This window comes from Pongo pygmaeus, chromosome 19 (genome assembly GCF_028885625.2).
Source record: "Pongo pygmaeus isolate AG05252 chromosome 19, NHGRI_mPonPyg2-v2.0_pri, whole genome shotgun sequence".
Taxonomy (NCBI): Eukaryota; Metazoa; Chordata; class Mammalia; order Primates; family Hominidae; genus Pongo; species Pongo pygmaeus.
Window position 1 is genome coordinate 44,305,948 of NC_072392.2, and position 19,494 is coordinate 44,325,441.

The 19,494-nt window shown below is 50.2% G+C and overlaps 3 protein-coding genes across 4 annotated transcripts; 1 reads left to right on the forward strand and 2 right to left on the reverse strand.

Moving 5' to 3' along the window:
- Positions 1 to 54: 54 nt before the first annotated feature.
- On the reverse strand, positions 55 to 10,488 carry POLDIP2 (DNA polymerase delta interacting protein 2). The gene is made up of 11 exons (XM_054458645.2): positions 10,168 to 10,488; positions 8,678 to 8,759; positions 7,365 to 7,462; positions 6,572 to 6,668; positions 6,123 to 6,198; positions 5,794 to 5,901; positions 4,536 to 4,672; positions 3,638 to 3,664; positions 3,310 to 3,435; positions 1,957 to 2,036; positions 55 to 1,103 (listed from the first exon to the last, which is right to left on the reverse strand). Exons 1-11 carry the CDS (start codon positions 10,326 to 10,328, stop codon positions 989 to 991), a joined length of 1,107 nt encoding a protein of 368 aa, XP_054314620.1. The 5' UTR covers positions 10,329 to 10,488; the 3' UTR covers positions 55 to 988.
- On the forward strand, positions 10,461 to 16,537 carry TMEM199 (transmembrane protein 199). 2 transcript variants are annotated; one of them, XM_054458648.2, is made up of 6 exons: positions 10,461 to 10,761; positions 11,780 to 11,853; positions 12,176 to 12,265; positions 13,383 to 13,425; positions 13,589 to 13,701; positions 14,010 to 16,537. In XM_054458648.2, exons 1-6 carry the CDS (start codon positions 10,551 to 10,553, stop codon positions 14,103 to 14,105), a joined length of 627 nt encoding a protein of 208 aa, XP_054314623.1. In that variant the 5' UTR covers positions 10,461 to 10,550; the 3' UTR covers positions 14,106 to 16,537. The 2 variants fall into 2 exon arrangements, with proteins under 2 accessions (XP_054314623.1, XP_063512134.1); XM_063656064.1 differs by having other exon boundaries at positions 10,497 to 10,761; positions 14,204 to 16,537.
- A 508-nt stretch (positions 16,538 to 17,045) lies between these two features.
- On the reverse strand, positions 17,046 to 17,826 carry SEBOX (SEBOX homeobox; the record flags this gene model as incomplete). The annotated part of the gene is given in 3 exon segments (XM_054458154.2): positions 17,046 to 17,340; positions 17,342 to 17,512; positions 17,659 to 17,826. Coding segments are annotated over 3 exon segments (558 nt in total), but the record flags the coding sequence as incomplete, so codon positions are not given.
- Between the last annotated feature and the right edge of the window lie 1,668 nt (positions 17,827 to 19,494).

Genomic DNA, 19,494 nt, shown 5'->3' on the forward strand with positions numbered 1-19,494 from the left:
GTACTGTTGCCCTGCAACCCCAGCTCCTCCTGGAGGACTAAGGACAAGAATAACAAGGGCTGGAACTGTGATTTAATATTAATTCAAGAAAACGACCTCTAACAATCACTGCAGTGGTGGAGAGAAAAAATCCTAAGAATTGGAGCAAGATGCAGCACAATTCATCTCTGGCTCTTGGAATCTGAGAGAAGCTCAGGAAGTAGCTTGACTTAGTCATCATCCATACCTAAAGCTGCTCCTCGGCCAAATTCCTGCATTCGTGGTCTGGATGCTTGGCAGAGTCATGCTGAGGGCTGGCACACCCATTGCTACAGGAAACCCGACTGGCTTGCCTCCCTCCTCTCCTGGGCCTAGCAAGGCCAGAAATGGCAATGGTCGGTCAGTGCTAAGAGCCAGGCCACTCCGACCCTGACACTGGCCTCCCTCTCTGCATTTGGCAGAAGGTAAAGTGAACAAGAGTCCAGTCCAGCAACCCCGCCAACTAGCTGAGAGGCACAGTGACCCTAGGAGATGTCCAGCCAGCCTCTAGGCTGAGAGGGAAACAGGCACATGCCCTATCAGGGGGGCAGCTCCCTGGAAGGGCAGCAAAGAAAGCAGTCAAGGGCGCACACTGGGTCAGAAGGGGAGCCTGAGACTCTGGGAGCAGAAATGGCAAGGGTGGCCAAGCGTGCACTGGTTTACTGATCAAACCTCATGTGACAGGCCAGGAAACTCTTCCAGGCCTGTGGCAGCTGAACACAGTTCCTTGGTGGAGAGGTTTACTGGAACATAAGTGTAGGCAGGGCTTATGAGGAGGCCAGCCTTGGAGGTGTCCCATACGGGTCTTCTGAAGAAAAGTTATACCACCCCTCCCCACAAAAAGAACCCCACAATCAAATTAAGAGACCCACTGTGGCCCATGATGGGGAGAGAAGAGTTCTGCAGCAATTGTGGGATGAGAGTTGTTCTTCCCGGTGACCAAGCCTGGGCACTTGGGGCCTCAGCTGGCCTACCAGTGAAGGCCTGAGGGTGGTGTCTTCTCATCTTTATTGCTTTCCAGGGAGAAGGGAGGGATCCGAACATCAAAGTGGGAGCCATCAGGTCTTTCAAAGCGGAACGTGCCCCTGCAGTCAGAGAGAAGCTGGTTTAGAAGGAGCCAGGGCTGGGGCCTCCTAAGGATCTGGATGGCCCCATATGCCCTCAGCTGCCAGCCACAGAGGACATGTAAGCCTGAGCTCTCTTCTATCTCTAGCTCATGACAGGATGACTGGTCCAGAGACCCAAGAGCCCCTCATGGTTATCCATGAAAAGAAAAACACAGCTGCAGTGGCTCACGCCTGTAATCCCAGCATTTTGGGAGGCTGATGCCGGCAGATCACCTGAGGTCACCTGAGGTCGGGAGTTCGAGACCAGCCTGACCAACATGGAGAAACCCCGTCTCCACTAAAAATACAAAATTAGCCGGGCGTGGTGGCACATGCCTGTAATCCCAGCTACTTGGGAGACTGAGGCAAGAGAATGGCTTGAACCTGGGAGGCGGAGGTTGCAGTGAGCCAAGATTGTGCCATTGCACTCCAGCCTGGGCAATAAGTGAAACTCCATCTCACAAAAGAAAAAAGGAAAACACAGCTGTCCAGATTCTGGCCTTTAGATACATACTGCATAAGCTAGCCAACTGCATTTTCAGGTTAAGGAGTGAAACACCAAGGGGAAAAACCCAACTATACGAGCAACTCTGCAGCATCAAATCACCAGACCTCTTTAGCCTAAGTCCTCAGTCCACAAATCATAGGGAACTGGGAAACAGGCGGTAATAGAAAATCAGACAAGTCCCACACAACAATATAGCAGATAAGGCTCCCTCTAAGAATGTAACTTGGCCCAGAGTTAATGGCAAGCCCTAAGCTCTCACTTTTCTGAGCTAAAGCTTCTGTTTGTGGAGCTGGGTGGCCCCTACTGCTGTGCACACTCACTCACCACATGTGCCCACTGGAAGCCTGCAGCGAGACGTGGCTGCTATACTGGAACGCAGGCTGCTCCTTGGATAACACCGGTTCCTGTAAAGGTTTAGGCAAAATGGGTCAGGCCAAGCCCCAGGGACATGTTTCCTGCACCCCAGGGTTACATGCTGACTGCCAGTTCATCAAGACTGGATGTCCCCTACCCAGCCACCACCACAGCAGGCACTCCCACAGCATGATACACTTCCTGCCAGTACCTCCTCCCATAGATGGCCATTTGACCTGGGCCTTTTATGCTGGCTCTGGGAAAGATAATCTCGGACTGAATGTCCAAAGGCACTGGGCAAAGGACCTCCTCTGCAGCCTGGGGAACACAGTGAGACCCCATCTCCACAAAAAAAAAAAAAAAAAAAAAAAATTTAAATTAACCAGGCATAGTGGTGTGTGCCTGTAGTCCTGCTACTCAGAAAGCTGAGGCGGAGGATTGCTTGAGCCCAGAAAAGTAAACTATGGTCGCACCACCGCACTCCAGCCTGGGTGACACAGCGAGACCCTGTCTCTAAAAACAAAGGACCTCTTGTGGAGATATCCCCTCCAGTGTCCATTCACACATGCTACGGGCACCATGGCAGGTACTCTGCAAACCTCTGCTGCTTTAATTCTCCTAATGATCATAAGATAACTGGTGTGATCTACGTTTTGGCAGTAAGGAACTAAGACTTTGGTTAACTAACTTGCCGAAAGTTATGCTAATATATAACTCAGCTGGAATTTGAAGTGACTACCTAAATCCAAAGCCCTGTTCTTATTCACTTGCCCAACTGCCTCCCCAGTCCCTGCTGACTTTGATAAATGCTTGTTGAATGTGGCCCCTGACACCAGTACTGCTTGTGACTTTATTTCTCAGGAGACAGGGTTGGGTAGGCAGGGATTATAAAATCACATCTCTTCAAGGACCAGCAGAGGATGTACATATGTAAAGGGGCAAAGAGGCAAGACCACAGGGATTGGTGGGGGTGCGTGCCCCACCTAACGACATTCAAATTTTGGTTTTTAAAAGACACTATACCAGTTTTAAAAACTACACAAGTTTTGACTTCAGACTCACTTGGATTTAAATCGAGGCCCTGCCACTACTAGATATGGGACCATGGGCTGGTTATTTAACTTCTCAGTCTCACTCTTTTCATCTATGAAATGGGTTTTAAGAAACCTATCTCATGGGGTTGTTTTAAGATTTCTAACCCAAAACAACACAATGTATTCACAAAGTGAGCCTCTGTCTATAACAACAAAGGAGAAGGAAGCCGTGCACTAAGCCCCCAGGCTTGCCACATAGGACCAGAATTACTAGACCAAGGATGCTCACCCTGCCCACTACCCCTCGGCCTCGCACTGTCTCCAAGGTGCCGGAGAGACTGAATATCCTCCAGTGCCGCTCCCGGAGCTGTACCACGTCACTGTCAAGGTTCTCCAAACGGATACAGTAGCGCCACTGAGGTGGGTGTGGGAGAGAGAGTTTAAAAAAAATAAACTTTGGGTAACCCTCCTCAGAATTCTGTGCAAAGCAAAAGTCAACAAAGCTGACACATGCACTGCACAGGTTCCGCTCCCGTCAGAAGGTGAGCTCCCCCACCTCCACCCTGACCCCCAGGCACACCCCACAAGCTCCCCTTCTCCCAGACAGTGACACTCACCCAGTACACGTGGGAATTCTGGGCTTCCTAGGGAGAAAACAAAAAGAATTTAAGTCCCACAGGGCAAGACCAAGTGTGTTCCAGTCAACATCTCTCCAGTGCAGTTGATGTATTCCAGGAAGGTTGCAGACAGACCAAGCTGAGAGTATCTGTGGGATAACGATGATAGCTGAACCATGGCCTACACACCCACAGGGAGGCAACATCCCTGTATCCACTCCTGGCCCCCCCACTCCTCATCCCTTCAAGATCACCAACAGAACTGGATGCCAACAGAAATCAGTTACAGGGCTCTTACCTTTTTCACTGCCCTCCTCACCAGCCCTGCCCCCTATCCTTGCTGCCCTGGGCCCCTGTCCTCCTCCTGTCTCCCATTACTGTCCCTTGCTATAATACTTTAAGTTGGCCTCCTCCACTACTATAAGGTCCTGGAAGACAGGGACGGTGTTTCATTTATATTTGTATCCAAGCATGCACTGACTATACATACTTTTCTGACCTATAGCTTCTGTCTGTGGAGTTGGGCGGCCCCTACCACTGCACATGCTTACAGCCAGGTGATGTGTAAGTGTCTATAATGTGTAAAAAGTGTTATGCCTACACTGCTTTAAATAATTATGTGTATATTCTTCATAAACATGGCTCCCTTTGAGCAAGAGGGAAGAGACAGGATAAAGGATTCCTTCCTGGGACCTATGACATTTCCTACCCGCTCTAGGTCTTGGAGTCAGCCACTGTCTAGAGGCTACTCAGCCCCACCCAACACATGCAACCGCTTGGGAGCAGAACCACAGGGACATGGTTTATATTTAGACTCCCTTCCCCTGGCAGTCACCTTAAGGACACCATACACCTTGGGGCCTACCCCTGCTAGAAGGGGTCCAGGCTGGCCACATACCCTCATGCCCATGTAGAAGGGGATGACAGTGACACGTATGTTCTCGGTTGTTTCCCGATGAACATCGGAGAGCTCCAGCCAGGGGTGATTCTTCTCTTGCCAGGCCCTTAGCGTCTCCCGAGCCACAAAAGGGGGTGCTGGGGCAAGATACAATTGGTTAGTCCAATTGTGTGTTGTGGATACGATTGTATCTAGTCCAATCACACAACAGTCCAGTGCGATTGCCCCTCCTAGAAAACCCTCCCTAGTGGTGGCCCAGGCAAACAAGGTGCTCATACATGAAGCAAAAGTACAGGCTGGAAGAAGGCACAGGACTGCTACCAAGAAGAAGCCCTGAGGAGCTAGTGTGATACTATGGGACAACAATCGGACTGGGAGTTAAGAGCCCTGGTTTTCAGCCCTCACTCTGCTACTAGCAACCCTGAGTCCCTTGTCATCATCCCTGATCCTCAGTTTCCATATCTGTAAGGAAATAACTGCCATCTGTCAGGTATGACACCTGTATGACACCTATGAGGCATGACAGCTCTAACAGGAGGTTGAAAAAGGGTTGTGGAAATACAGCTTTGGAATTATTTCTTTTTTTTTTTTTTTTCGGAGACAGAGTCTTGATCTGTCGCCAGGATGGAGTGCGGTGGCATGATCTCAGCTCACTACAACCTCTGCCTCCCGGGTTCAAGCAATTCTCCAGCCTCAGCCTGCCAAGTAGCTAAGACTACAGGTGCACGCCACCACACCCAGCTAATTTCTATATTTTTAGTAGAGACAGGGTTTCACCACATTGGCCAGGATGGTCTCGATCTCTTGACCTAGTGATCTGCCCATGTCAGCCTCCCAAAGTGCTGGAGTTATAGGCGTGAGCCACAGCGCCCGGGCCTTTCCCCCGCCACCCCCCCCCCCCCGAGATGAAGTCTTGCTCTGTTGCCCAGGCTGGAATGCAATGGTGCAATCTCGGCTCACTGCAACCTCCGCCCTCCTGGGTTCAAGTGATTCTCCTGCCTCAGCCTCCCAGGTAGCTGGGATTACAGGCGCCCACCACCACGCCCAGCTAATTTTTGTATTTTTAGTAGAGACAGGGTTTCACCAGGTTGGCCAGGCCAGTCTCGAACTCCTGACCTCAGATGATCCACCTCCCTGGGACTCCCAAAGTGCTAGGATTACAGGCGTGAGCCACCGTGCCCGGCCCTGGAATTATTTCTATGATATTCTTTGATGAAAAGGCCCTCCCATTCCACCTCCCCTTCTTGAGAGAGATTACCTTTTGTCTGGTCATACAGAAGAAATCTTTCAAAGAGTTCATGTTGGATGGGAACCTGATCAGTAGAGGTGTAGGGGAGGATGTCTTCATGGCTGACATAGTCCAAGCCTGGCACAGAGATGCAAAAGACAGTGGTGAAACTCACAGGAGAGGAGAGAGATGGGGTTGAGAAGAAACATTAACTGGCCTTGTTCCAGTATGGGATAACCCTGGTATCATACCTCTCAGCATCATAATCCCTCCCAGTGGATGACAGGACATCAGCATCCTCTCCCTGAGACACACCAGACTCCTTCTTGACAGGCACCATTCAAATGCTAACTACTCACCTGGGATGGCATAGAGGGCCCGACTGTCATCATGGTTAGCCAAGAAGGTCACAGCTTCTGTCTGAGATCTCTGAGACTAAGGCAAGAAGTAAATCAGTGGTGAAACCATGTCTCTGCTAAAAAGTACAAAAATTAGCCTGGTGTGGTGGCAGACGCCTGTAATCCCAGCTACTCGGGTGGCTGAGGCAGGAGAATCGCTTGAACCCGGGAGGCGGAGGTTGCAGTGAGCCAAGATCTCACCACTGCACTCCAGCCTGGCGACAGAGTGAGACTCCATCTCAAAAAAAAAAAAAGTGAATCAGGGCTTTGTTGGCCACTGTGCAGTCCAAGGCTTTGGGGACCAAGACTGACCTGGGCTCTGTTTGACCCCCTTCCCTCCCTTTGTCCCCACTGGGATGCAGGACTTTCCATGGAGAGGACCCCCAAGCCCAGCCATCTTGCTTACTTACTATATGTGGGCAGTCACGAGCATCAATCAGCACCTGATAGTAAGTGTGAGTTTTGCCTTTCACCTCCTTGGAGCCATGGCCAGCAGGGTTCTCTGCTCTATGGGGTGGGAGAAGGAGGCCAAGATCACCCAAGGAGAAATAGAAGCTGTGGCTGACTCAGCTCCCTACTCCTCCTCACCTAAACAGGCTGGTCCCTGATCTGAAGGGGCTTTAGCACCAGCTGGACACCTGCTCTGCAGCACCTCAGCTGAGCTGCTCCTCAGTTGGGGCAAATAATAAAGCATGGAAGACCATGGTATGGAACCATCACCTGACCGTGTGGATACCTCTTAAAAGAAGGGGGCCATGTTGAGAAAATCAAATTGCCACCTCAGTCCCCAGGGCCCAGAGTACTCTTGTCTTCTTATATCCCAGGGAGTGTCTGTGATCACTTAATGGTGCTGAACCTTTTCTGTTTTAATGTATTCTAGGGATGATGTGAGATTGAGGGAAAGACTCCAGCTGAACATCAAGAAATCAAGAAGACTTGTCCCCCAAATGCCCTCTGGGGTACTCATAATGAAAATTAGGAATGGCTTAGGAAAGCATTCTGGGGAGGCCTAAAGGGACTCTCTGACTTAGACTATCCCTGGCACTCAGCACTTTTGTCTCCATGGGTCTTAGTCCCAGAGAAGTACTCTGGGGATGTTTCCAAGGCCTAGGAGGATGCTGTCTTCACCCCTAGTACCCCAATTACATATGTCTGCCATCTCCTCCTGAGGATACTGTGAGGCACAACCACAGGGAAACTTACTTTTCTGGAGCTGCAGAAGCCACATCCCGGTCATACAGTCTGGCCTGCCAGGGAAACAGGACGACACCTCGGTAGCCAAAAATGCTATGAAGGAAAAGCTGGAAGGAAAGAGGGGCCTCAGTGAGTCTGCAGTCCAGCAAATCCATCCAGGCGGGCCCCAGACCACAAAGCAGCACAGGTGGAGGCAACTCCAGCACAAGGTCTTGCTACCTTTTCCTTGAAGTCTGTGATCAACCAGACCAATGCTGGAACACTCTTATTTCTTCTTTACCTGGCTGACTCTATTCATCCTTTAGGTAAAAGCTGAGGCCTCCAGGAAGCCTTCGCTGACCTCCCTTCCACTTAGCACAATGTACAGCTATTGGCCATTTGCAAATCGTTCATTCTTTTCTAGACTAGAAACTCCACAATGGCAGGAATCATGTCTACTTTGCTTTCTGATTTAACCCTAATGCACAATGCCTGGTCCATTGTAGGCACACAGAAAAATAAAATGTTGAACAAACAAAAAGTCTTCCTTTACCTACAATATCCTAGAAGGGCCTAAATCTATCCCAGTGGACCCAGAACAAAGCTGATATAGAAAAAGAACCACACATCCAGAGTTTACCACACTGAAGTCAATTTTATTACAGCAAAGCATCAAAGGTATACTTTTCTGAAAGCTCCCTCCACGGCTTCCCACCATCCACTATGTTAGAGAAATCTTCAGCAACTTGGCTAAACCTCACTATAGTCCACACCATCCCTGTCCACATTAACTTGGAAAGAGAACCCACTGACACATTAAGTGCGTTCAAATCCAGGAGAACAGAAACCCTATCTATAAAAATTTGATTCTGGGCTAGGTGCGGTGGCTCACGCCAGTAATCCCAGGACTTTGGGAGGCCAAGGCAGGTGGATCACCTGAGGTCGGGAGCTCAAGACCAGCCTGACCAACATGGAGAAACCCCATCTCCACTAAAAATACAAAATTAGCCGAGTGTAGTGGCGCATGCTTGTAATCCCAGCTACTAGGGAGGCTGAGGCAGGAGAATCGCTTGAACCCAGGAGGTGGAGCTTGCGGTGAGCCGAGACCATGCCATTGCACTCCAGCCTGGGCAACAAGACTGAAACTCCGTCTCACAAAAAATAAATAAATAAAATAAAAAATAAATAAATAAAAAATAAATACAAATTTGATTCTGGTCTGGCACCAAACATCAAGGTGGAATGAATGGAACACCATACCATGCAGGCCTGTGACCTAATCTGACTTCTTTCAGAAGCAGAGCACTCTATGAAAATGAAACATGACCCAGCCCAATACTCACCTGCCCGGTCTCATATTTTCCATTCTGTTTTGGCACCTCAAACACACCAACTGTCTCCAACACTTTGCCCTCTGGTCGGTTTCTGAGTAGGAAGGAAAAGAACAAGCAACAGAAAAGCTGAGAAGGTAATGGTAGTTATCCATAAGAAAAAGCTCCTAGGATACTGAGGGGCCAGGGCGATGACAGCAGAGAAGGGTTTGGGGTAGTGGGACCAGCTGGAGCAGGAAAGGCTTTCCTCCTCCTTGGTGAAAACCTCCACAGTCTCCCAGTGTTAGATGTGACCGCTCCCATATTACTGTCTTCTCTCTTCACTGGGCATTCTTCATATCATGCCCTCACACTCATCAAACGTACCCCTGCCCTTGTTTCTTCCCTAACCCACCCTCCTGACCTCCCACAGCACTTTAACTGTCTTGCTCACTTTTTCAATTTTTTTAGAAGGGAAATATCTTTTTTTCTTATTTTCTTCCATTTTCTATATCACAAGTCATCAAACAATATCCTGCCCCCTTTACATTTCAGTTGTGTCCATGTCTTATCTTTATTAAATACTGTAAATTCCCTGGGAGCAATGCCTGAGTCTGATTAGCTGGTACTGCCCCCTCAGAGCCTAGTGTAGAAGAGGTGCTCAAAAAATATTTGTCCTGTATTATAATTCCATGTCCATCTCTCCCTCTAACCTGTAGCCCTTACATTGCCCTTGAAAAGCTTAAACACCTCTAGATTTCCTACGGCACATCGCCTCTCTCAATACCGTTTTTGTTCATATTCTCACAGGGGTCTTAAATTGCAAATAGCTATCATCTCTCCCCAACGTCAGTGTCTAATATCAGCCACTAAAATGTCAGTCACCACTCTGAACAGGGCTGCTCTTTCTAGGGGCCCTTCAAATAAAGGCTGTTTTTACTGTTTTGAAGATGTGAACTTTATGCTTCCTCCCACTGATCCACCAGCCCGTTTGATCCGCCTGTCCCATCCGCGGAAACAGTTTCTACACCACCCCCATGGCCTCAAACCCCCTTCCCCAAATCACAGATAGAAAATCGATCTCCCCAAAGTCACTTGGAAACCTGGGGCCTACGAGGGTCCACACCCAAGAGTCTCGTTTCCCACCTCTAGCATCTTTCTGAGGGAGACCTTGACCAAATCCAAAGGCTGAGGGTTCAAGCCAAAGCCCTAGGGCTGAATTAAAAAGCTGCCCTCTGACATCGGTGCTGGCGACCCCAGCTGGGGAAGTAGGATTCACTTGGGGAGGGTAACCTGTTCCCCCTCAGGGCCAGCCCTGTACAATCAGGGCTCTGGGCCGCGCTGGCTTCCCTGCTCCTGGCACATGTCCCAGACAACGCAGGTCGGCTCCCTGCTTGGGACCCTCTCCCGGGTCAAACTCCAGTCACCCTCAGCAGGCCCGGGCCCCTGGCCTCCGCACTGGCTAGGAACACGCTCTCTGGGCTCCAGGCCCAGTCCTCGCGCCCCCTGGCTCCGTCCCTCACCGGGACGAGAGGTGCCTCCGCGTCGTCGTGGTCGCCGCTGGCGAGAAGGCCCCAGCTCCAGCCGCCGCACAGAGCGGCCTTGGCCACCGGGCCCCAGTCAGCGACCGGGACCACCAGCGGCTGCCCACGGCCAGGGCCCGCCGGGCTGCACAGGCTGCCATGTCCCGCCCGAGCGCCCGCCCGGCTGCTGACACAGAGCCCGACCCGCGGCCGGGCGGCGTTCCGCCCCCGTCCCACACTGCCCCGCGAGGCGTCCCAGCCTTCTTGGCCCCCCTGGTCCCACCCCAGAGCTCAGAGCTACTTCCGGTGCGCTCAGAGTTACTTCCGGCGCGCGGCGGGCGGAAGTCCGGGTTGGGGTCACCTGACAGGAGAGTCGGCTAGATATGGCGTCGTCTTTGCTTGCGGGCGAGCGATTGGTGCGTGCTTTGGGCCCCGGCGGGGAGCTGGAGCCAGAGCTGCTACCCCGAAAGCTGCGGGCCGAGCTTGAGGCCGCGCTGGGGAAGAAGCACACGGGCGGTGATAGCTCCAGTGGCCCCCAACGCTTGGTTTCTTTCCGTCTCATCCGGGATCTGCACCAGCACCTGAGAGAAAGGGGTGAGCCCCAGTCTCCAGTCCGGGGTCCCCTCCTTGTGTCCAGATCGATTCCCTCCTGAGGTCTTTTCCCATCATTCCCCTTCTTCTACGGAGCACTCATCAAGACAAGCCAAGAATCACCCCATAAATCCCAGGGCTACCCACTTTCTTAACTCCTATGGGAATTCCTCGTGCTTGTGCAGTTTCTGCTCTTTTGAGAGCCCCCTCTTCACTTCCAGGCACACCTAGGCCCAATTCACCCTTGTGAAAGTCTAGGTTTTTACTAAATACAAATATGACAGGTTTTGTCTCTTCTTTTTCTCCACTTTAGGAATCAGCTTAGCATAGTGAGCTTGTAGGAATCCGGATTTCTTTCCACCTCAAAAGCAAGAGTGGTGAAATCTGATACTTTGTTTTGTTTTGTTTTTGATATAGGATGGCAAAAGCTGTGTTGAAAGATCTGGCCTGGGAGTAGCATGTGAGTTCCAGTCCTAGCTCTGTCACTAATCCTTTGAAGGAGTCATTTCTCCTCGCTGGGCCTCAGTTCCCTTATGTGTAAAGGGAAGGAATAGGACAAACTAGCACGTAAGGTATTTTGCCAGAAGTAACATAGACCAGCCAGAAGTGCAAAGAGTAGACTGCTCAATTATTAGAATTAGAAAGGACCTTAGAAAGAGATTGCCTAGTATTAGTGTCCTCTGAGCATTTAGCATCACTATGACCCAAACCTATTTAGGGAAGAGCTATTGGTGGCCACAGAACTGATCTAACCCAAAGGCACAAGTAAATGGCTTACGTGTTAGTTGTAACACTGGCAGGATAATTGAGAGCTGACAGCTAAAGTCACCTGCGCAGCACTGAGAGATACCTATATGGAATTATCCAAAATTCTTTTCAATTGAAAATGATCCTGGAAATGGATTAATGTAGAGATGGCCCTGTTTTATTTTGGTAGAAAGAAGGGCTAGACCCCTTTCGATCTTAACCCTTCAACCTCAGCTCTGTGGATCATTGTGTTTGTGAAACCTTTTCTTCTCAGATTCCAAATTATACCTCCATGAGCTCCTAGAAGGCAGTGAAATCTATCTCCCAGAGGTTGTGAAGCCTCCACGGGTATGTAAGGGATATGTTTGTGAGAGTGGTTATTGACTGAGTTGGGCTTATCTATGATACACTGAACTTATAAATCAACTTTTAGGCTTGAAAAATTGTTTTTGAAATCTTTGGGATCTGGGGGAGCCAGATATTGTCCTCCCCATCAACCGTTTGGAAAATTGAAATAAAAAAAAAAAACAATTTCAAAGCACTGGAGTTATGACTAGTATTTGGGTCTCCTGATACCTTTAGCAGTGCTTTTCCCCTGGAACCAATGATTGTGATGTGCTTTCTAACAAGCTGGGAATATCGTTCTTCTCATTTGATTTTTCTGCTTCAGAACCCAGAACTAGTTGCCCGGCTGGAGAAGATTAAGATACAGCTGGCCAATGAGGAATATAAGCGGATCACCCGCAACGTCACTTGTCAGGTAAGGGCCTGCTCTTCAGTACATGGTCTAGGTAGCCCCTCAGAGTAGGGCCCTGCACTGGAAGAAGATACGGAGTTTAGAAAAAACATGGAAACTTGGTTTCTATACTGTTCAGGGACCATAGGAGGTCTGCATACAAACTCAACACAGTTCCCATCTCATTCACTGAGACTCTGGGCTGAGATGGTGACCAAGTTTTAAACATCATAGAAGTGGGAGTGAGTTAGCCGGGCGCGGTGGCTCATGCCTGTAATCCTAGCACTTTGGGAGGCTGAGGTAGGTGGATCACTTGAGGTCGGGAGTTCGCACCAGCCTGGCCAACATGGTGAAACCCCGTCTTTACAAAAAATACAAAAATTAGCCTGGCATGGTGGTGGGCACCTGTAATCCCAGCTACTCGAGAGGCTGAGGCAGGAGAATCACTTGAACCCAGGAGGCGGAGGCAGAGGTTGCGGTGAGCCAACACTGCACCGTTGCACTCCAGCCTGAGCAACAAGAGCAAGACTCCATCTCAAAAAAAAAAGTGGGAATGAATCTTGGAGGCTTTTTTTCTTCTTTTTTTTTTTGAGACGGAGTCTCACTGTATCACCCAGGCTGGAGGGCAGTGGCAGGATCTCTGCTCACTGCAGCCTCCGCCTTCCAGGTTTAAGTGATTCTCGTGCCTCAGCCTCCCAAGTAGCTGGGATTACAGGCATGCACCACCACACCGGGCTAATTTTTTGTATTTTTAGTAGAGACCATGTTGGCCAGGCTGGTCTTGAACTCCCAACCTCAGATGATCCTCCTGCCTCAGCCTCCCAAAGTGCTGGGATTACAAGGTGAGCCACTGTGCCCAGCCATTGGAGCCTTTCTTCTGACAGGGCTCCCTACTACTCTATGGCATGCTCCTACCCTGGAACAGGAGAGTAGATGGGTACTGGCAGCCTATGTCCTCTCTCCGAAATGCTTGCTCTGTGGTCCAGAAAAGAGTCAAAATGGTTCCAGACAAAAGAATCCATGGAGAGAGCAGAGTTAATGTGTTGGGGAATGGAGAGGGCTGAGCCCAAACTGTCAGTGGATGCTTGGATGCTCTCTGAGCTGCTTCTATTCTGAATCATCTTCTTTTTCTTTTTCCCAGGACACAAGACATGGTGGGACTCTCAGCGACCTGGGAAAGCAAGGTGAGGTACTAGGAGATCAGGCTTCTAAAACCTCTTCCTGAGATGGGTCATGACACTCAGGCTTGTTGTTTGACTGAAACCCAGTTGATGGGGGAGCCATGAGATAAGAGCACCTCCTAGAGAATGTTGAACTAAAGGTGCCCTCTCTGGCTCCTCCCCAAAGTGAGATCATTGAAGGCTCTGGTCATCACCATCTTCAATTTCATTGTCACGGTGGTTGCTGCCTTCGTCTGCACTTACCTTGGAAGCCAATATATCTTCACAGAAATGGCCTCGGTGAGTAGGCACTGGGCAGGGCAGGGTGCCCCAGGTAGGGGTGTTAGTGGGTAAGGGAGGACATATGTGAAAGTGCCTTGCACAGGTTAGGTATTGAACAGATATTTATGCCATTAACAAGGGGAGCATTAGAGCTTTCCAGCAGTCACAGGGGGTTAGGTAATAACCCCAGGAGAAGCCACATTCTCTTTTCTTCCCCTCCCCCAACTTAGAGGGTGGTTGGGGGCTCTCCATCCTCATTAAAAGTGCTGGGGTACAGAGCTGGTTGTTGGCCTGCATCCCTTACGCCTGGTTCTCCCCATCTCCAGCGGGTGCTAGCTGCATTGATCGTTGCCTCTGTGGTGGGTCTGGCCGAGCTGTATGTCATGGTGCGGGCAATGGAAGGCGAGCTGGGAGAACTGTAACTGGTGCTTCATCATCAAGTCTAGAGAAGACTTTGGGGGCTTCAGGCTCCAATTGCCAGTCACCGACTCAGTCAACTCATGAGACTTTTTGTATTCAGCTCCAGTTAGTCAGAAGACCAGCCCAGGCCAGCTGCTGTTTCTGTGGGGAGCCCTATTTTCTGTGAATTTCCACAGGGAGCATTGGAGGAGATTGAGATAACACATCTTTAAAACGGAAAGAACTGGTCTTAGTCTATCAGTACCTCTTCCTGAATCTGGTACCCATCTGCCTTCTCCAGTCCATTCTAGACACTGCTGGGACTAGGGTTTTTCCATCAGGAGCAAATGGAATCCAGGCCTTCCCAGAAGTAGACCATACTGCCTTGAATTTGTCCATACGTACAAATTGATCACCAGCTTTCTCCATACATTTTTAATGCAGACCTGTAATTGAGTTCAGAAGGCTCCAAGAAAACAGAAAGGATCCCCTTTCTCCAGTTTGTGCTGGAAGAGGAGCTGATCAGAGACATCAAATAAGAGAAAGATGGGTTGCTAGAGGATGGTAGAACTGGAAGCAAGGTAGCTACCTTTTTGCAAAAGGAAATGGTATTAGGCCCCTTTTCCAGAAGATAAGACAGACTCATAGAGATCAAATGATCAGTGTGGTTCTTCCTTTGTTAAATGGAGCCAAAGACACCTATGTTGTCCTGAAGTCTTGTAATGTTTAACTTCTGAGAACTTAGATTAGTGGTGTGATGGTAGAGTCTGTATAATGCATTGAAAAGGGTATCAGGCTTAGTTATTTATCCAATAAATATTTATTGTATCCAGGGTATTCCTATTTTAACTCCTGTGACAACACAAAGCATAGCGATTTCCATAGTTCTAACTGTTCAGGGTCTGCTCCTCCTGGTACACTCTTTTTTGGTTCACTGTAGGTACTCCTGTTGTCTTTTTTTTTTTTTTCCAAAGCACTTTTCTGTTTTTATAAATTATATACTCATTCACTCAGTGGACACTTCCTCTACAATGTTTGCCAGTTTCTGTTAGTTGGGAGAAGTGTCAGCTGTGAGAAGAAAAAGTAGGTGGCATTTTACAGTGTTTCCAGTAACCTGAGCTATATAAAATTTGTGTTAAAAAGCTACACTGGGCCAGGTGAGGTGGCTCACGCCTGTAATCCTAGCATTTTGGGAGGCTGAGGCCGGCGGATCACTTGAGGTTGGGAGTTTAAGACCAGCATGGCCAACATAGTGAAACCCCATCTTTACTAAAAATACAAAAAAATTAGCCGGACGTGGTGGTACATGCCTGTAATCCCAGCACTTTGGGAGACCAAGGTGGGAGGATGCTTGAGTTCAGGAGTTCGAGACCAGCCTGGGCAACATGGTGAAAGCCCATCTCTACAAAAAAAACACAGAAATTAGCTGACATGGTAGCACACGCCTGTAGTCCTAGCTACTCAGGAGGCTAAGGTGGGAGGATCACTTGAGCCTGGGAGGCAGAGGTTGCAGTAAGCTGAGTAAGCCAAGGTCATGCTATTGCACTCTAGCCTGGATGACAGAGTGAGACCTTGTCTCAATAAAAAAGCAGGGGGCAGGGGGAGGGGAGAACCAAATGCCCTATCCTCCGGTTCTCAGCATATAGAAGGGAGCTCTCTCATCTCCTAGCCACTCCTGCCTCACTATGCCATGCTTTCTCTAATGCACTCTGGGTCCAGGGACTGCTTGGCAGGAGGTGGGAAGAACAAGAAGTTTGGGGACTTCCCAGTTTCTTAGGCCTGTCTGGAGAGGGAACTAGCATTTACTGAGTTTTTACGATGTGTTACACACCATGTAAAGCCCTTTACCTACATTATTTCTTATACCCCAAACAGAGAGCAAATAAGTATCCCCATTTTTTAGTCACATAGAGTTCCAGAGTTGCCACAATTACATTGCAGAGTCAGGATTTGAATCCAGTGCAGACCGCAAACACCATGGTTTTCTCTCCAAAGCAGAGCAGCTCCAGAGGTGGAGGTGACTGGAATGTCCTAGACTCAGTGGGACCAGGAGCAGGGGGTGCCAGCAGAGGCTCTCATCTCCCCAGGGTCTTGTCAGTCAGAGTCCTAAACCCTTCAATTAACTATCCCTCTAATCCCAGCTGAAGCCTGGGTAATACCTCCCACCAAGAGGTATCTGTGTGGAACCTGCCCCTATTTAGGGATTAGGTGATGGAGATAAATTTCCATGGCAAACGGCCCTCGTCCACGTTCATTTGCAGAGCACAACAATCCAGATTAAGGTACAGAGTTTGGGTTTTATTTGGAGATTAGTTGGTATTACAGATGATGGTGATACCAAAACCTAATGCTGCTGTACCCGCCTCCATCCCAGATCTGTCAGGTTGTCTCCACAGCCCCACATCAGAGGGCAGCCAATCTGATCTTTGTGAACATTAAATCAACATAAGCCCCAGCTTCCTATCTTTGCTTCATTACTTTAATGCCACTCCGTCTTCACATCCATAGTTCTGATTAATTTGTCCAGGTGGTCGATGGTCAAGAGAGGGGGCCCTGACGCATAAAGAAGGTGGCTCTCCAGCAGTCTAGATGAGGAGCAGCACTCTCCTCTCCTACCTCACTTAGCAGTTAGCAAGGTAATGGCCTGGAGAGACCTCAGGAGATAGGAGCCTGCCCCTTCAGAAGGAGGAGGTCATCAGCTGGTGAGAACTGGGGACCAGGCCTGGCAAGAGTGGAGGAAAACATGACCCTCATCTCATCCTTCTGAAGGTACCTCCTGCCACAACAATGAGCATATGCCCCAAAGGGGTCAGGGTGTGGGGTGGCAGGAGCCAGGCCCCAGTCTGCTTAGGACCTGCATCTAGGCTGGCCTGGAGGCCAGTGGAAGGGAGGGATGCCTGAGCTAAACTCCTTTCCCATAGGGAATCCCTTTGCATAAAAAGTGGGGCCAGGGGATCCATTTCTGTTGTGTTCAATCCCAGGAGGGGCAGGGTGGGCCACAGGAGTCAGAGGAAGGGTCTTGCAAGTTCTGGACCAAGACTAGGAGTGGTCCACATTGATAACAATGGCCAAGGCATAGATGAGGTCAGACAGGCTGCCTAGTGAAGTCTGGGGAGTAGCTCACTCTAAAGAAGGGTGGACCTCTGAAGCCCCAGCTGGTCCCCATGGGGCTACAGCTTTAGCTCCTTCCCAACCCTGCCCTGGACCCAAGCCGGGAGCTGGACAGGAGCTATGTCGACACGCTGAGGTACGCTGAGGTGCGCTGAGGTGTGCCGCTGGAGGGTGGAGGTTGGCCTGGCATTTGGGAATCCCAGGGCTGCTGGAGGGTGTCTCAAAGAGAGCAGGAGCTCTGGGGGGACTCAGACCTGGGGCTTAGACTTCCTGACTTCCTGTTCTTTATTATTTCGGCCCGGCGCTTCTGGAACCACACCTGCTAGGAAAGAAGAAGGGGTCTATTCTGGCCCCAGCATCCCCTCCACCCAGGGACAGGGGAAACAACCTGAAGGTGGGCTACCCAGCGAAGGGGCTGTGGGCCAAGCCCAGATGTTGGCTGTGTGAGAAGGGGTCACAGCTCACCTGTATCTTGGCCTCAGGAAGGCGAGTGACCCAGGCCAGGTGCTCACGGGTGCTGATGTTGGGGTAGGGCCATGCTGCGAACGCCCTCTCCAGCTCCAGCAGCTGCCCTTTGCTGAAGGTGGTCCGCTTTCTCTGGTGGGAACCCAACCCGCTGCCACCGTCTGCAGGCCATGGTGGGGGTCAAGCTGGGACTCCCTGCAAGAGCCTCTACCCAGCCTCAAAGCCCTCAGTCAACCCTGAAGTCCCTACTCCCACCCCTCTTCAACCTTCCTCATCCCACCATGCCCCGCGTTCTCACCCTGCCCACACTTCCCCCATCAGATCACCTGCTGAGGATGCATCCACAGGGCTGGGCATGGAGCTGGCAAAGGGTAAGGTGCCAGAGGGCTGTGCCCACACCAGACCCCCCGATTTGGGTTTTTTCATGCTCAGGGTGGCTGGCCCCACCTTCAGGAGTGGAGAGGTTTAAAGTCCAGCTCAAGCAAGGCAGAGAAGTCTCGGTGGGGAAGAAGGGAGGCTAGAGGCCGGGTTGGGCTTACGAGGGTATGGGTGGGGCAAATTGTATACCCCCTGCCCCTCCAAGGCCTCACAAAGGAAGCTGGGCCCAGCATCCCTCCTCAAATCTCAAACTGGCAGTCTGTACCTGAAATCCTATACTTCATGAAAATCCTCCCAGGGGTCCTTCCAGGCAGCCAAAGAAAACCATCTCTCCAGTGCTCCCAGGCACTGGCTGCCCCTTCTGGAGCCCTTAGTGCTCTGAACCTGGCTACCTTCAGGGGAGAGGGAGTGGAGTCCTCTGCCACAACTGGGGACTGGGCTGGTGAAGTGGGACAGGATGAGAAGGATGGTAGGATGTCAATGGGATGAATGGGAGCCAGCCGCTGTCAGCAGGACTGGGGAACAGATGTCACCACCAGATTGCCCTCAGGTCTGCTTTAGAGCTTTGCCTGCATCTAACCCTTTCTCTCTCTGGCCCCTCAAGAGCCAGATGGACTTCCTGGGGTTAGGAACCTGGAACCAGAGGAGGTTTCACAGGTGCAGTTGAGGGGTTCTAAGAAAGATGATAAAGATGTTTATGTGTACAGTATTCTCTTCCTTGGATATATTCTGAGCTACTTTTTCTTAAATTTTTTAAATTTTTTTCTTTTTTCTTTTTTTTCAAGATGGAGTCTTGCTTTGTCACCCAGGCTGGAGTGCAGTGGCGTGATCTTGGCTCACTGCAACCTCCACCTCCTGGGTTCAAGCAATTCTCCTGCCTCTTCCTCCGGAGTAACTGGGGTTACAGGCGCCCGCCACCACACCCGGCTAATGTTTTGTATTTTTAGTAGAGACAGGGTTTCACCATGTTGGCCAGGCTGGTCTCGAACTCCTAACCTCTTGATCCACCCGCCTCGGTTTCCCAAAGTGCTGGGATTACAGGCATGAACCACCGTGCCGGGCCTAAATTTTCTTTTTCTCAGTCTGTTGCCCAGGCTGGCGTACAGTGATGTGATTTCTGCTCACTGTAGCCTCAACCTCCCAAGCTCAAGCAATCCTCCTACCTCAGCCTCCAAAATAGCTGGGACTACAGGCACACACCACCCATAAGTTGCCCAGCTAACTTATTTATTTATTTTTTGTAGAGATGGTGTCTTGCTATATTTCCTAGGCTGGTCTCAAACTTCGGGATTCCAGCAATCCTCCCACCTTGGCTTCCCAAAGTGCTGGAATTACAGGCATGAGCAACCATGCCCAGCCAAAAATTCCCCCCTTTTTTTGTTTTGTTCTGTTTTTAGAGACAGAGTCTCACTCTATTGCCCAGGTTGGAGTGCAGTGGTACAATAATAGCTCACTGCA

What these genes read in the sequence shown, in the direction of transcription:
- TMEM199 (XM_054458648.2), top strand. Translation starts at nt 10,551, where the DNA reads ATGGCGTCGTCTTTGCTTGCGGGCGAGCGATTGGTGCGTGCTTTGGGC. An exon ending in AGGTTGTGAAGCCTCCACGG is followed by an intron (nt 11,854 to 12,175) that starts GTATGTAAGGGA and finishes TTTCTGCTTCAG; the next exon opens with AACCCAGAACTAGTTGCCCG. An exon ending in CAGCGACCTGGGAAAGCAAG is followed by an intron (nt 13,426 to 13,588) that starts GTGAGGTACTAG and finishes TCCTCCCCAAAG; the next exon opens with TGAGATCATTGAAGGCTCTG.
- POLDIP2 (XM_054458645.2), bottom strand. Translation starts at nt 10,328, where the DNA reads ATGGCAGCCTGTGCAGCCCGGCGGGCCCTGGCCGTGGGCAGCCGCTGG. An exon ending in GAAAATATGAGACCGGGCAG is followed by an intron (nt 7,463 to 8,677) that starts GTGAGTATTGGG and finishes CTTTCCTTCCAG; the next exon opens with CTTTTCCTTCATAGCATTTT. An exon ending in CTCGTGACTGCCCACATATA is followed by an intron (nt 6,199 to 6,571) that starts GTAAGTAAGCAA and finishes TTCTTGCCTTAG; the next exon opens with TCTCAGAGATCTCAGACAGA.